Below are 16,881 nucleotides of genomic sequence, written 5' to 3' on the forward strand. Positions count from 1 at the left end.
TTATTAAGTGATTCATCATCTAATAAATGAATACATGCACTTTATTCTATGACAGCATTATCTCATTCTTGCTATCCAAATCAAAGGTAATGTGCTGTACGGTGAAATTCAAATTCAAATTGTAATGCAATGTATAAATAGCAGAATTCAAAATCACTCACCAGTGTTATTCAAATTCAGATGTCTAAATCAAGTAGAAGTGCTATCATGCACTCCAATGTGCCCTTTATTGAAATGAAACCGAGCATTTCTCTTTTGCACGCCGCTGATTTTAAGTGACTGAACGTTTCTTTTTCACTTGCTCTAAGCTACCACAAACCGTGCTGTTTTTATTGTTTTATTGCATGCAGAATACACAAACCCCAGTCCCATAATGCTGTAATTACACTGGTTAACCCTCTGTAGTGTGATACGTTTAAACATATGCATCAGCAATTGTAATTTCAAAAGGTTTTAGTAAACGAAATAAATAGATTTTTACTGTATGTGCAAATTAACACATGAAGTTTACATTCCCAACCAGCAGATGGAGCTAGTTGTCTGGAGCTAAACTTAAAGCATTTTGAGCTAATTTTCAAATCTATTTCAGTCTCAGCACCTTTGATTATATCGTTCAATCCTATTGTGAACAGCTATAGCAGCCTTCTAATAGTTTCTGACGTGTTTATTTTAAAATGCAATATATCATACATTGTTGAATATCATGGGGAAACTGAATAGAAGTCAACCCATATTGGTAAATGAATGCGTACATGTTTAAGGCTTACACACATAAACTCAATCAGCAGTATATTATTTGTGCCCTTATTTCTATTGTATTCAGCCTGACATTTTTTTTTACTTAACACTGATCAACATTTGAATGAAAAGCTTAATATGCTTCTTCGATTTACAGAGGTTGGGAATCAGCATCTTATTTGCATGGCCGTTGAAAACACAGAAGGCTGGTGTTTGAAGGCACCTGTTTTCAGCCTATAAAAGAGGGCTGGTGTTGTCGGGTTTAAAATGCCAAGCTGCGGACAAACAAACCCAAAAGGCTCGGAACAGGTCCATCAAGCATTAACTCTCTAATATCAAAGCAAAAGGGGTTCCTAATCACAACAAACCCTTTATAATAAAAGGACACATCTGCCTGTTGCACTACCCTCATTGCTCTCGTTGCTAATGAGCTGTCCTCCTCTAACCTCTTCGCAAATTTAAAGACCTCTGCAGTCAGAGTTGTGCTGTGGTTACAGAGCTTGCTATTCCCTTTTCAGAGAGCAGCGTGTATTTGTGGGCATGCCTGTGTTCGGATGGAGGTTTAACCAGGGTTTCACTTCATCAGCATACACTGTGTGTATAAGGCCCTTTATTGATGAACCACTGATGTAAATGTATACCATATAGAGTGTTTTTAATTCAAGGATCCTTTTATAAAGATTACAAAATGTATCTATAAAATAGTTATAAAAGGTGTTATATTGGACAGTTATAGGGATGTTAATAAGACTCCCATTGCGTAGCAGTTTGATCCATTCGTGGTTTTACTATAAGCATAATAAAACACACCTGAGCTATACACTGTGGCTAATCCAGCTCATAGTAAAACCTAGAATGGGTGACACTGCTATGCAGTAGGAGTTTTATTTTCCATTCCTGCAGTTATGAGAAATAAGCTAAAGCAAACAGTCATAAATACATGTGCTGAGGAATTTATATGAAATCTTATAACTTTTAAACAGTAAAAGCTTTATATTAGTTATGCGCCTTTAAAATTACACAGTAATAAACCCATTGCTTGTTACTAATCTTCTTCTTGATATTTTATGAACTTATGCTGCACTGTGGTGCAGCCAAAATCAGAACCAACTTTGCTGATAACCTGCCCTAATAAATCTCTTGGATTCTTTTTATTTTATCCCTGATATTTATGTGATAATGAAATTACCTATCGTATAAAATTAAATTATTCTCATTTAAGTAAATATTATAAAAAAAATCTATCTTGGTTAGGGTCCTGTAAGATATACACTGTTTTTCACTTGTGGAACAACCTCTCCTCTGTGGCTATTAGCTTGTGTTGTACAGCACCCTATATGATATTCTGAATCTGTCAGTACTTGATGATTATATGCAGGATAAAAACCCAAAGTGCTGACTGCTGCCTCTTTCATTAAAGTTGAACTACTGAATCAAAAGCAGTTGCAATGACAGCTACACCTGCAGTTGCAACAGCTACAAACAGGACATACACATGGAAAGACCATATAGTGTTATTATTTCATTGTTAACCCTGCATACAGTATTAAATCATTTCTAAACAAATAAAACACACACACACACACACACACACACAAGCAAAAAAAACTGCCATTTAAAAATATAAGGTGTACTATAGTGTATTTATGAAAAATACAAAAATATATACTTTGTAACTTTTTTGAAGAATATAAAGGCACTTGATATTAACAAGCAATCTTAAAATGATTCTGAATAATGATTCAACAAAATCCCTAAACTAAATATTAAATACTAAATATTAAAAACATATAAAGGCTGCATCAGAAACATATTAATATTTTTTTTAGTCTATCCGTTTCTTGATCTCTATATAAAATGCTATGACTGTAACAGACGCTATATAATTAAAGATGTTGTATGTGTTAAGAACAGCAAAATATTATTCTATTTGTCATTGTCTACACTGTCTAGGACTAAAATACCTCATGCTATTGAGAGGTTTCTAGCTGGAACTGAGGAAGAAGATTGCGTACAGACTTGGTAAAACCATCTGAGTAACAGTTGTGTCTTGAATAGAGTTATCTGAGGGATGAGGCTGATGACAGGTGGTGTGTTGTTCCCTTTGCGGCATTTTTAAAACAAGAACCCCCCCCCCCCCCCCCAAAAAAAATAAAAATAAGACCAGGATCCACAAGGAACTGATACAGGTAAATCCTATGTAAAGGACCTGTTGCCTTCAGAACAGATTCAATCAATTCCATTCACTTAAACAAATTGTAGGTCATCTGTTAAAGGAGAATGTGCCTGTCTTTACCTGCACTTGCAATTCAAAGACATCTGCCTGAAGAGAGTATTGTATCTATTGTATCTCTGTCACCCACTTACAGTGAGATACAAAATGCATTAAGTAAAATGCTATTGTCATAGAAATATGATCAAATTCAAATGCGTTTTATGCATCACTTACCAGTTTGAAAGTAGACCTCCTGGTCTCCGAATTCATTCAGAACTGTTTTTTTAAAGTAAAATGCAATGCATCTTTTATTAAGAAGCATTTCCCCTTTTCTCTATTGACCTTGCAGGTGTTATACAGCAACCAATCCCAGTTCCCTGGGTCCTGGGTATGATACTGGTTTTGCGTTTGTTTGTTTTTTTCTACTGTACTGGCTGACCACATCATTGAGCAGTATACTGTAGGTCAGTGGTTCTCAACCTGGTCTTGAAGACCCACTGTGTTCTGGTTTTCATTCCAACTGATCTCTCTATTACTTAACTAGACCCTCAATTGAAATGATATTTTGCTTAACTGGACCCTTTTAATTGTTTTTAGCTCTTAACTGTTGCATGTTTCAAGTTAGCTATAATATTTATAAGTAACTTGAACTCTGCAACAACAGTGTTACCATTGGTCCTAATTTGTTAGCTAAAAACGTCTTATTCTTTGCCTGTTTTAAGTACAGTACAACAATATAAATTATTGAACTGCTGTTTCCTGTTATCTGATCACACACTGCTATAGGAATTTCTTAATCTTACTGTACGATCACAGGAAGTGATTAAGTGATAGAAATGTTCTCTTTAGATATGAGATCTCACACCAATCTTTATATAGCACCTTTCATAGTGGACCACCATCACAAAGCGCTTTACAAGATATGAGACTGGGTGTGTGAACTATGCATCAGCTGCAGAGTCACTTACAAGAACGTCTCACCCTAAAGACGGAGCACAAGGAGGTTAAGTGACTTGTCCTCGGGGTCACACAGTGAGTCAGTAGCTGAGCTGAGATTTGAACCACTAGACCACATAGCCTCCTTATAACCTTTTCATGCATGCGCACATATCTTTTACATACTGCTCATTTATAAGCTTTGAGGTCATCTTCAGTCTTAAGATATGGTACTTTTGAATTAATTTGTCATTATTGTGATAATTTGTATAGTGCAACATGAAACAGTGTGTTCTGAGAATATAGAAATTGCGTATGCAGATTAGTAAAATATAGTAAAATATTGACTTTCAATGAGGCTATACTGCAACAGCCTGCAGTATTTACTATGGTCATTGTATTGTAATGCAGTATTTGTAATTAGTTTAATTTACAGCAACTAATTACAGTACCATGCACAGTAAATTAATTAATTCCTGGCCCTGGCATCTAGTTTGGGATTCCCTGGGTTAGGTTTTAGTCAGTCAGGCAGATTTCCTAGAGCAGCCAGCAGAGGGCAGCACTTCATTGGTTAAAGGCAGGGAGTTTTGAAAAAAACCATTTGGCACGTTTGCCTGAATGTAAAATGTGTATTGATCATTCTTCTGCCAACAATTCTAATGAAACACAAATTTAGAACTTATAACTACTATCACTCAATCCAATGGCTTTTGCTGTGTCAGTTCTGCAGAACTAAATTCTGGTTGAGCCTCCATAATCTCAAACAGCTTTTATTTGTTGTTGAATGAACTCGAAAAATACCTTCATTTCATTGCTAACATTGAAAACAGATTGGAAAACTTATATAGTGATGTACAATGGGTTTAGTCCTCACATCACTGATCTTTAAACTATGGCATTTTGGAAAAGGTTACTTTGTACACGTATCATGGATTTGGTGCTGGAGATGGATTTGGTGCATGGATTTGGTGCTGAATCACATGTCTTTTGGAATCACATGTCTTTTTTCTCCTGTTCATGTGAGACAGAGTTCTCAGAATAGCTGAACAGGAAGAGGGAGTAAAGACAGTTTGCACTGCTTAACAAACAAATAAGTCCTTTGTTGTTTAGTATAGCACGTGATGAGTTATTCTACATTTGTGTTTTGCATGCGTTTTCATGAAATGCTGAACTCATGCCAGTTTGAAAGCGATGTGGGTTGTTCTGTGTTTCTATGAAGCACCGTGGATAAGCAGAACCATTTCCTTGCCTTGCTCTCAGTCTGCTTTCACTGACTGCACAATATAGTTTTTCTTGTCTCTTGCACAGTTCTCCTCCCTAATGTGGATAATATGTCAGCTACACAAATAGACAATTTACCACAGACCCCAGCTGAGTATAACACAATGCAAGTTAGTGACTCAAGTTAATACAGTTTTACCAACTTATTAGACCTTTACAAGCACATTGAAAACACTTGTGTCCTTTGACAATCAATTTTTTTTTTTTTTTTTAGAAATTGTTACTAGCTGTGTATTCTGAAATCTTTTTCTTCAGCACGTTATTTAAATACATAAAGTAACATTGAAACCAGAAAGTATAGCAAAAAAACAATTCAGACAGCCCAAACTAAACAGCTTTGCAGCTGTGTACAGTGCTTGAGTTACTTACACAGTACTTCCCCTGTCGGGGGTGCCAGTCTAATGTACTCCCCCCTTGTGTTAATCAAGAATCAGTTTTAGTTTAAGAAAAGCTGCACTCAAATCCAAGTCTTCCTCAATGGCTTCAGTTTGTTTGATTCAGCACAGTTCACACTAACACATTTTCCGCTTCATTATACTGTATGCGATCAGAAAACAGGTCCAGTCCAGTTGAGGGTACTTAAAGCTGCAGCTGTCAAAGCACCAGTTTCATATCTAGTTGGCTCACAATTATAATTTTAAAATAGCAACATTACGGGAGTCAAATAGACCTTCTCCTTCTTCGACTTTGCTGTGGTAGGAGGTAACACATGGACATCTTTTATGAGCTCTTCTGCTCAGTGGGCAGCGCATTCATCCGGAACGATATTTATTATGTCAATTAAATCTGTACTGCATGCATTAACAGTTACATAATAATACCCCACTAGAGCCTTTGCAAACAGTCTGAGCTCAGAGCACTTCAGGAATAGATTCCAGATCATTAACCATTCATCCCATAAAAGGAACTGGCATCACTTTTCATTGAGTTTACCCATAATTATATTCCTGTACACGCCCCCAGGTCAATTCTCTCACCAGTTTTAAATTTTATTGATGTGTAATATATACAGGTTTTTTAACAAAGGCAGGGTGTAAATGCATCCTACAGACTTCCACACAACCCTCTGTTATTATCGATTACAGTGTTTCTTCACATTAAGACAACAAATGATTGCAAAAGACTGCTTTTGGAATCTAGGGCTGTGATAGTAATGGTGGCTGAGCAATGTTGCTGTCAAATGAATATGCATTTACCAAACCACTGATCTATTTATAGGAAATAACACAATGCTGCAGCAATTAGAGTGGTTGAAAAGTGTGTATGTATGTATGCAAGCATGTATAAACCGTATGCATATATGGTGTGTGTGTGTGTGTGTGTGTGTGTGTGTGTGTGTGTGTGTGTGTGTGTGTGTGTGTGTGCCATGCAGTCCTGCACCTCTATCTAGCACAGACAAATAATTGTGCTGGATTGTTCCACAGACTCATCTGATGCCAGCAAAGTAATTTCACTTGTGAAATTTTAACCCAGGACTCCAGAAGTGAAAGACATGCCAGCCGTCTTATTATGCAGCGATTTGGGGAAATCGGAGATAAAAGTCCATGCAAAAGTTAAACATTTAGCAGTAGTAAAAAAAATTTAAAAAAAGTTATACTAAAGGTGGAATTTTATGAGTAGAACAGACTGCGACGCGTTCCGCTTGCTCTCTGTGGAACAGGAACAGGTTTTAGCCTTTTTGCTCGATTTCTGTTCTAACAGTGATTTTGGGATGTGCTGTGTTTAATACTATGGTTTAAGATTTATGTTTGGGATTTATAGTCATAATCAAACCAAGTAGCCAGTGTTATTCAGAAGTAGCTATAAAAATAAGTTATACATAGGCTACTGTTAAAAATGTCGTATGCAATAAACTATAATATTATGGGTTAAATATAAACCTTTCGCTTACACAGTACAGACTGCATTCATTTTATTTGCTAGTGATGCAAGTAGAGTTTGTCATTTATTTGTAATATTAGAATGTGGAGACTGTGCAGTACCTGCGGGACTCAGACATGTTTGAATATTTGGAGCGGCTCATCAAGCAGAACACGTTCCAGGGCAGGGGGGTGCGCTGGATTCACATGATCAGATTGTCCAGGACTGTTCAGTCTGTTTAGTCTCACAAAATTACACCTTAACGTGTAATACTGAATGCCAAATTTATTTAAAATAACTTAAAAAAATCTAAAAAACTGGTATTAAAGGAAGAGCATTGCATTGTTAGTTCTGTACACAGAACTGGATGTATCGACTGGTCACAATTCTTCTAGACAGAACTAGGTTCAGGAGTCGTCTCTTCAGTGGAGCGTTTCTGTGCTTTCTTTCTGGTTGAAAAGCACCTGAAGAAAGTTAGATTCAGTGTTTTAAAAAAGGACTTTCTGAATGAATTGCAGAGAAAAAAGTAGATCAGGGGATCAAGGCATGAGTTGAGAGAGGACAGCCACAGCGTGCCTTCCTTCACTTGAAACAAGGCGATCTTGAGTGAGCACTGAAACATCTCTCTCGTCTGGCTTATGGTGTAGGGGATGCGTGAAAAATGGTATGGCACAAAGCAAATAAAAAAGACTGCTAAAACTAGAAATACATTCATTTTGATAGTTTTCCTACCCTTTTTGTTAGTGCTTTTGGTTCTGGCGTATGAGTTGTACAGTTCTTTAGTGATTAAAACATAGCAAAAAGTAACTACAGCTAAATTGCCCCAGAAAATAATCTGACAAATATAGTTCACGGCTTCGTGCCACTTTAACGCAAACTCTGTTTTCAAGGAAGCACACTTGAAATGTTCAGAAACATGCTCCCGTTTTATCAGAATCATATTTGGTAGGGAAAGGAAAAACATAAAGGCCCAGATGGCTGCTGACAGGACTTTTACATACTGTAAGCCCAATGTTTTAGCATTTTTAAACGGACTCACTGTTTTCTGATAGCGATCGATGCTTATTAACCCGAAGAGTATAATGTTGATGTACATGGTGAAGTAAAAGACCACAGAGGTCACCTGGCAGACGATTATTTTAAGGTATTCAGGACCCAGTTTGGAATCATGGAGGATCTTGAAGGGAAACATCAGGGTCATGAGAAGGTCAGCGACCACAATGTTCTTCAGATAGATGATGAAGTTGGATTTGCTGGGGATTTGAAAGAACACCCAGGCAGCCAAGCTGTTTAGGGAAATCCCCACAATGAAGAGAATTGTGTAGAGCACTGGAAACACCACCCGGTGTGCAACATTGTCTCTTATACACACGCTGTCCACTTCAGTAAGTTTTGTGGAGTTGTATAAGCTCTCAGGGTTTTCTGTGAGATCCATTAGCTCAGCCTGCTGCGGAACATCAAAGGGTTTGAAATCAATCATTGCCACCAATCAGTGTTCATCATTGAAATCATTCATACAGAAATTGAACTTTATGGGAATGACATTATTGCTAAAGTACTTTCTGATGGGCTGTTATGAGAAGTTGCAGTTTAATTTGCACCCTGCTTTCTGAAAACAGAAACACACATCTGTTAACTTGATAACTTAGAAACCTCTACAAACCTTTTAATTCAGACTTTCTTGTTTCCAGTTTTGTAGCTTCAGTTGCTTTTTTTTCTCCTTTCAGAAAAAAATGTGCAAGAGTTAATTTTTTGCCATTTTACTCCAATATGTTTTATAGATCGCCATTCAGGTAAAAACTGTTGCTAAAAGTAGTTTCAAGTATTTTAAAACAATCAAGGGTAAGCACATGTTCAAATAACTGCCAAATAAATTTTATGCATTATTATTTATTTCTCCAGTGGTACCTTTAACTGTTCTTTACCTAGTCATCTTTTTGTAATCCATACATTTGATTTAGTTAATATACTGTACACTGCATATTAAACAGTTACACATATTTCAACCACAGTGTAACAGATACGAAAGCATGCTCTATACAGAATGAAACCCCAACTGGACAATAAACTGTTACTTACAAAGACAATCAGAAATGCATGGCAGTCAAAAGCAGTTGAAATACTGCAAAGAATTTAACATAGTTACCTTTATTGTCTTACTCTGAATTGGAAATTTTGCTGCAATTCAAGACCAATATAACTGTTAAGGAATGCAATTCCAGATACTCTCTTCAGTGACTTGTGAGCACACAGGATCAAAACTCACAAGACCTTTCTAGCAAATTGCAGAATGGAATTGAGAAATCAAGAGAAACCTCTTATACGACACCAAAAAAGTACATCTTCATTTTAGAAAGCTTAAGAAACAGTGCCTTTCCTTCCGCCTTTTGGTTCCCTGATTAAAGATAAAATACAATAGTTCTTCTGAGAAACAGCCTTGTGTGTTGTAATGACCTCCATCAAACTTGTAAAACATCAAGATAATATAGAAACATGTTTATATGTTTACTTGTCTCACCACCTGATCCCCCTAAGCAAATGCAGTATGCTTGCTGCCAAATCACATACTGAATACGGTATTGCTTTATAATTAATTTCAGTGTGTTTATTATGAATGTATTTATTTAATACAGCACAGGATAATCACATTGTGGTGCACTCAGCTGTGTTTTTTTTTTTTGAGTGGGTAACAAGAAACATAAGGTTCAATTGTATTGCGGTCATACAGAATACCACTCAATACAAACACAATTTAAAATGAAGCAAGCCTCAATTTTTGATGCAGTGCTTTCCACATTGATTAATATTAAACTTCAAGCTTAACCTTAATTCATCATGAACTCAGGCAGTGAGATTGTTTCTGACTGCGTTGTACCTCACTGGAATTCCGTTAAGTGTTTTTAACAGAAGGGTGCATTTTACCTGTTCGTGTTTTCAGTTGTCAATTTGTTGATGGATTTGCATAGCTTTCCTGAATGCTTAATTATTAGTCATGCATATATGTATCAATGGAAAACCTAATTTGAATTTGTTTATTCTAAATGTTTTGAAGTTGAAGAATTAATTACCGGTATATGTTTATAGAATAAACAACCATCAAACTTTAATCTGGAGATCAGTCTAAAGCAGAACTGAGCATGCGTACCATTTTTAAATGAGCTTATTAGCTGTTTATCTTTCTCAGCTGCTTGTTTTGTTATGCATGCTTAGGGTGACTTTTTATTTGTACTATACATTTAAGGTAAAATATGTGATTACCTGATGTGAGCTGAAGCAGGATACATTGCAGCAGGTGTGCAAACAGTCCTGTGTTCATGGTAACCATTTGCCCAACAGAAAGGACGACAGTTGAAAAACAAGGATTAGCCACCGCAGTGAAGTAATAGGTGTGTTCGAGTCTCTGTAGAGCAGATAGATTTCTGTTAATTAAAAATATAGATCGATTTTGGTTGTGTATTGGGTGTTAATGGCAGCACAAGGGTAGCTACACTGACAATCCACTGCATTACAGGAGTACAGTGCAGAAGTGTAATGCTTTCTCATTGCTAGTTTTCTGTGAGGGTTGTTGTAATACTCAATGTAGATTGTTCATCTTGCAAGATGAGTCTTCGAGTCATGCGTGCAACCAGAGAATGGTTATTCTCTATGTGGGTGGGTAAGCGCACGAGGAGGCCAGGCACCAGCTGAAGAAGATAACCAAAGACATCTTAAAAATCATGAACTGGAAAAGCACTTCAGAGACTGGGAAATTAATGTTTTTATTTTCCTTGTCGTTGAAGTAATGAATGCTGGTGTGTCCTAGTCCCAGCTTTTAGTAAGCAACCATATTGCTCGCTATTGAAGCTACTTACTCACACAAGGTTATATAATCATTATATAATTACCGTTTGCAGTGTAGTTTTTATTTGTAGATGCATTGTATTGGTAGTAGAGTTATTAATATACAAAGTTGTGTAAGCCTATGATATATCAATAATACATTTTGATAGTTCACAGGTAAATAGAATACAAACTACTTTATTCTTTTCTTAAATGAATTTGTTGGCGTTCCTGTGAGAAGGTTACGATACAGTACCAATTTTTTTTTCTGATTAGTCTGACAGTGGCTGAAGATGTATTGAGTCTCTATGTAGGGAGGAAGAGATATTCCTCATTGGGAGTGTTTTGAAATGAGATAGGAGGAAGTGTCTTAAAAAACAACATTCAAGCAAGGTGACTGGAGGAACAGTCTGTCTGAACTGTGCCTGGAAACAGTTTGGGGAAGATGATATAGCTGCCATCTGTGCCCGAGTGAGACAAAGGGCATCCACAGAGTCGCTGCGTTGTCTACTGCAAGCAGGAAGCCACTTATCAATGCCAGAGATTGCAAAGAAGAGATTAGTGTTTTAAAGAAAATATATGTGTAAAGGGTCACAGATATTCTGGATGCTTATGGGCATCTTTTTGTGAGTGAATACAATCAGTGATGGGATTCTTTGTTAGCTTCTAATTGCTGAGATGCAAACAATGCAGGGGCTCTATACTTTGTTTTGCATTGCTAAATTTATTTACAGCTAATTATTATCAAGGATCAGTGTAGAAAGTAATCTGCCAGCAAGAGGTGCATTCACAAATTAGCGTTTGGCTGAACTTAATCACCAAATTGCTGACTTAACCAGTTGTCAGTAAATATTATAAACTTTTTTGAGAAGTTAATATTCTGTGTCACCCTTTGTTCACTAACCTGCTGTTATAACCAGTGTCACACGTTTGTTGTAAAATGCATTATCCCAGCTGTCACCGAGATACTGTGTAAACACATTCTTGCAACGCATGTTACAGTTACACTTTTACAGTAGGTGCATCTTGAGACCCTTTTAAACAACCGTGATGACACTCGACATGGGAATTCATTAGCACACTGTTTTGAGGGTTCCCATCTAGGTTCATAGTTCTAGTTTTAGATTGGTTAGGGTAAGCAAGGCAATTGGAAATCACTTGTCCAAGTTTGCATGAACATCAGTTATAAAATGCTACTCAGTAACTTTTTAATGGTTCATTGACCGGGGTGAATGTGTGTATGCTAGTGAGTTACTGTATGTTGTTGACACTACATCAGCAGACAAGTGTTGCACCACAATGAAGTAGATTATGAAACAGGGTCCATTTATTTCACACATTCTGCAGTATAATTGTTTCACTCATCACCCTGCCTTTCAAATCTGAACAAGGATGCATTTCAAAACAGAAATAACTTTATACCAACTCTCATTTCAGCCATTCATATAACATTCACACTGGGGTGCTTGCACTGTACAGTAATAGTGAAAAACACAAGCACTGCAGAGAATCACACTACAACTGTATGTTAAAGGAACACCACTTTTCTTCAAAAATCAGAAACTCTCAGCCATTCTAAAGTGATAGTAACTAAGGGAGCTAGTTATTAAATATGCATGAAACAGAAGAGGTTGTTTTTCACGTCTGCAACTTTTGCTTCAGGGAGACAGGCACAGGAGTGCAGTGCAAACAGAGAAGTTCTTTCAGCACAGGGCAACAGACTGAACAAGTCCCTTATCTCTCCTTGAAATGTTTTCTCAAGCTCGCTGCCGTTCAGCCCTGCCTAGGTGCAGCACAATGATTGTTTTACCCCTTATAATTCCCACAATCATGTTTGACTGTGCCCATGTGGCTTACCTGACTTACCTCAAACAAAGTCCAAACACTGTTATTTGCGTCTTTCATGGTTCCCACGGTGATGAGCAAGAGGCAGCCTCTTCTCGTTCTTCTGTAAAGAAGCTCTGTCCCCCTTTATGCGGACAGCGTAGAAGCTTATCGATTAATAGGGACCACCTTGCCCTTGACAACGCCTTTGTAACCCAATAACAAGAAACCTCAAAATGTCTTATTTAGTATTGATTACATCAATATCTTAATGTAATTTGGTTTTAAAATGATTAAACAAAGAGTTTATTATAAGTTTAATGTTAAATTGTATTTTTCACTGTGGTTCAGCAGGGGAAGTAGGTGTCCTGTTAACTGTGGCTCTTCTACAAGCTCAAGTTAGGGAAGAAAGTCCGATGGTGGGTTACTGTAAAGCACTCTGGAGCAACACTGCAGAAGACTGCAACACCAAAGTTTACTGTGGCATACATGTACCATACATAGTGTACTAAAGTATTCTAAAAGCATAGGGAAATCTTAGTAAATCACATTTAAGCATGGTTAATATCACATATGTATGGTAAAGCAAACAGTTATCTGTTAACTATTATCTGATATGAAAGGAACTATTCATTGAGAAAGTGCTATTAAGCTGATTGTCAGGGGAATGAGCCTAAAATAATGTGTCTGTCAGAGCCACAAGAATGAAGCTGTAAAAAAGACCAGTGATTGTAAACATTAAGGCCCGGCATCTGGAAAAGAATGCCTTTGTTTATTTAAACATTGCAAAAGAAACTTACAACCTATACACTGTCCCCTAGAGAAGGTAGATTATTATGTGCGCAAAAAAAGAAAATATTATTTTTGGCATGCTGCAAAACCACCTTGCGAAGTGAACAGCTTCTCTCTTCAAGGCTCATCCTGAGGTAGGTTCTGAACTCAAACATGTAAGTACTTATAAAACTGAGTACACATAAAAGGAAAGATGAAGGTTGTGCAATTATCTTCCACAACTGACTTCACTTCTTGACTGTGTATTTAAGTTGTGCCTATGCTTTAGAGATGTACTTTTGGACAGAGGTCAGTTGCAGAAGGAGCAAGAAACTTCCTTAAAATAGAACCGGTACAAAGAATTGCATTGTCTAAATTAGTTGCTATCACCTGCGTCTAAGTCCATGAAATCTTGGAAATGGATGTAAAAACACATCCGATTAGGCACTGCCTTTATTTCCTTTAAAAATGCAGCATGCCATGCACTGAAAATACAAACATGCGAGTACCTGTAAATGGTTTGGTTGTGCTTGCACGTGTAGCTATGTAGGTCAGCGAATGAGATTTGCAATTAGCTGAGCGAGCATGTAAATGAACACAGATCATGTGTTACTGTAAACTCTTGGTAGTGATCTTCACATACATACAGCGCTAGTTAACTTACTTTTTGAAACAAAAAAAGTGGGCTTGCATCTTCAATAAATATTAATACTTCAATTTTATTTCTTGAAACTTTTCATACAATGTAGTGTACCCAAGAGGTCTGTTGAAAATAAATACTCACTTTCTCTAAAACTAAACATTGCTAAACAAAACACTTGACTACCGTTAAACATCTTTTTTTTTTTTTTCCTGCAAACTGTAGATATCTGTTTTGTAATCTTTTTTGTGTTGCCCAACTTCTTGGACAATGTGCCTGTCTGTGTGATTTGAATTAACAAAAGAACCGGCACATGTGTTCACAGAGTTACATTTTGGCTTCACTATATGTGCATTATAGAGAGGGAATTATTTTATTTTCTATTTTAGTCAGGTGTGTGTTGTTATGTGCCCTGTGTTGTTATGTGTCCTTAGTGCTGCAAAATACATTTTTAGTTGAGTAGTGTCAGTTAATATCATTGTCTCTATTAAAAAAAAAAGGACTTTACCCGGTGCTTGAATCAAACTACTGGCAAAGTGAATGGAGTATCCTCAGTCCTGCTTCAGGGCAAGCTTACTTACGCACAGCTTTCGTGATGTTTTCAGCTTTTAATGGAAGGCAAGCAGACTCTGTTTTGTTCAATTCCCTTAAAAAGGGCTCGTGGTCAGTATCAAATAGAACATCAACAGAGATGCTTCCAACACGTTTTCTCGCAGTACTTTTATAACAGATCCCTCTAAGGAGATGTTTTTGCTTCCTATCCAGTGATTCTTTAGAGCAAAGGGGCCCAATCAAGCTTTATTCGCAGTACTATACATTGCAAAGGGGGATCCAGCACCACTTAATTTTTTATCTTTATAAACTCTTAAGTAATTTAGAGCCACTATAAAGGCAATAGCATTACAGACTTGATACTTTGCTCCTTACCTGGTGGGGGTGCTGCAGGATTAGAGCAGTGCAGGTTCTGTAAGATCTTAATAATCTTGTTCAGGGAGTATTTTTACCCATACTGCATATTACAATGTTTTTTAACCCTATGAATTGATATCTGGTCAGGGAGATGTTTTACAGTGTAAATGTTAATCAGTGTGTTCTATTATACAGTACAGATAGCACAAAAGATACAGCTGGAGATCAAGTATTCCATGCTGAGGAAGATCCTGAGTGACAATGCAGCTTTGTTTGCAATGTGCTGATGAATGTTTGTAGGGGCATCAGGACACTGAAAGGTAATAATCCTCATACACTGTACAGCCATGTCTTCAGAATTGCTCGCCCAGGTCTGAGGAAAACTTGTATGTGGTATGACTTAGAAGACGGTATTGTACACAATGCTAATGTAGGTTATTTATACTATATGTGTCAGTTATATCCTTGGTGGGAAGTATGTATTTTATTTTGTTGTAAGTAGAGTACATTGGCTTGAAACTCCACTATAAGCTACGTATTAAGTAGCTGTTTTATGTTTTCTTCTCCTAGTTCTTCCAGAATCAATGACGTGGCTAATCTTTGTGCAGAGCTGGCTGCTTGCTGCACAGTACTCAATTCAGAATGGCTTGGGGTTCTTAAGGCTCTGTGCTGTTCTTCAAACCATGTGTGGGGATTTAATGATCTTCTCTGTAGTGTGGATGTAAGTGTGTGTGTGTGTGAGTGTGGGTGCACTGATGTATAGCCATCTCTTTACTGTCTTTTTGTTTTGCACTTGGGGGATATATATACGTCTCATCTAATAAGTGACGTCAGCCTTACAATTTTTAGCTAAGAAATTATCAAGCAACTCCGGTGGTTCTGTGTGATTCATTTTATTGGTTGTCTTCCAGAACTTAGACCAGTGGACGCTGAGACAGTCGTGGCTGGAGCTTCAACTGATGCTGAAACAGTACTGAAGAGCAGTGTGGTCTGATTTCAGATGTAATAACTTTGTTCTGAGCATGTATTTATTCATGTATTTCAGCAGGGCTCTGATATGAATACTTTCCTGGACAACATTGCAGAAGCAACCATAGAGGTGTTCCAGCAGTCTGCAGAGCTAAACAGCATCCCTTCTCCTTCCAGGATGGGGATCTTCAGTTCAGGTTATTCTGGGAACACTGACTCTGATAATCCCCGGCAATGTGGGAGGAAGACATTCCTTAGGTACTGCATTGTTACTTGACCCCCTGACCCAGACAGTTTGTTGAGTGTGTAAGATGTAAGGGTTGGGTATTGATCTTACTGTATAATGAACTGAGTCATGTTTTTTTTTGTTTGTTTGTTTTTTTCTCATTATTTGTGAGTTCTAGTTTGTAATGACCGGGATTGCTCTGTCCTGGTAAATCAGATATTGGTGGCTAACGATACAAAGTACTTACAGTGGTTGAATTTGTTTGCCTGGTTAGATTCGGCTTGGTTTATTTTTACACATATATAGTAGTGTATATATTTATGTATTTATTTTTACTGTGTATATGAGTACTGAAATGATGTTGAGGAACAGACATGACAAATGGTAGCTCCCGAAGCAGGCTGTGTTAATTGCATTTGGCATTGTTAGCCTTGGGGAGCTAACATTAAATAAACAAGAGGATAGAGTTACAGGGCCAGACCAGAGGCATCTCTTTATTTTACCTCCAGCAGCAATGAAAACTGCACTAAAAAAAAACATTTTATCCATAGATGCTACTCACACCCACACATGTTGTACATACAGAAAACTAACATTCATATTTATTTACCAGTTGCAGCTGCTGAGTGAAGTCAGTGGACCAGAGTGTTGGATTCTTAAATAGCCATTTCAGAACACGTCTGCAGATAGGCC

At 37.2% G+C, this 16,881-nt stretch overlaps 1 protein-coding gene across 1 annotated transcript; it reads right to left on the bottom strand.

The window, feature by feature from the left end:
- Positions 1-4,733: 4,733 nt before the first annotated feature.
- On the bottom strand, positions 4,734-9,313 carry p2ry12 (purinergic receptor P2Y12). Its single transcript, XM_041270556.1, has 3 exons — positions 9,177-9,313; positions 8,694-8,750; positions 4,734-8,477 (listed from the first exon to the last, which is right to left on the bottom strand). The coding sequence occupies exon 3, from the start codon at positions 8,463-8,465 to the stop codon at positions 7,422-7,424; it is 1,044 nt and encodes a 347-aa protein (XP_041126490.1). The 5' UTR covers positions 8,466-8,477; positions 8,694-8,750; positions 9,177-9,313; the 3' UTR covers positions 4,734-7,421.
- Positions 9,314-16,881: the final 7,568 nt, after the last annotated feature.

Source organism: Polyodon spathula, chromosome 14, assembly GCF_017654505.1.
Source record: "Polyodon spathula isolate WHYD16114869_AA chromosome 14, ASM1765450v1, whole genome shotgun sequence".
Classification (NCBI taxonomy): Eukaryota; Metazoa; Chordata; class Actinopteri; order Acipenseriformes; family Polyodontidae; genus Polyodon; species Polyodon spathula.

Excerpts from the sequence above, each read along its gene's own strand:
- p2ry12 (XM_041270556.1), bottom strand. The coding sequence starts at position 8,465 with ATGGATCTCACAGAAAACCCTGAGAGCTTATACAACTCCACAAAACTT.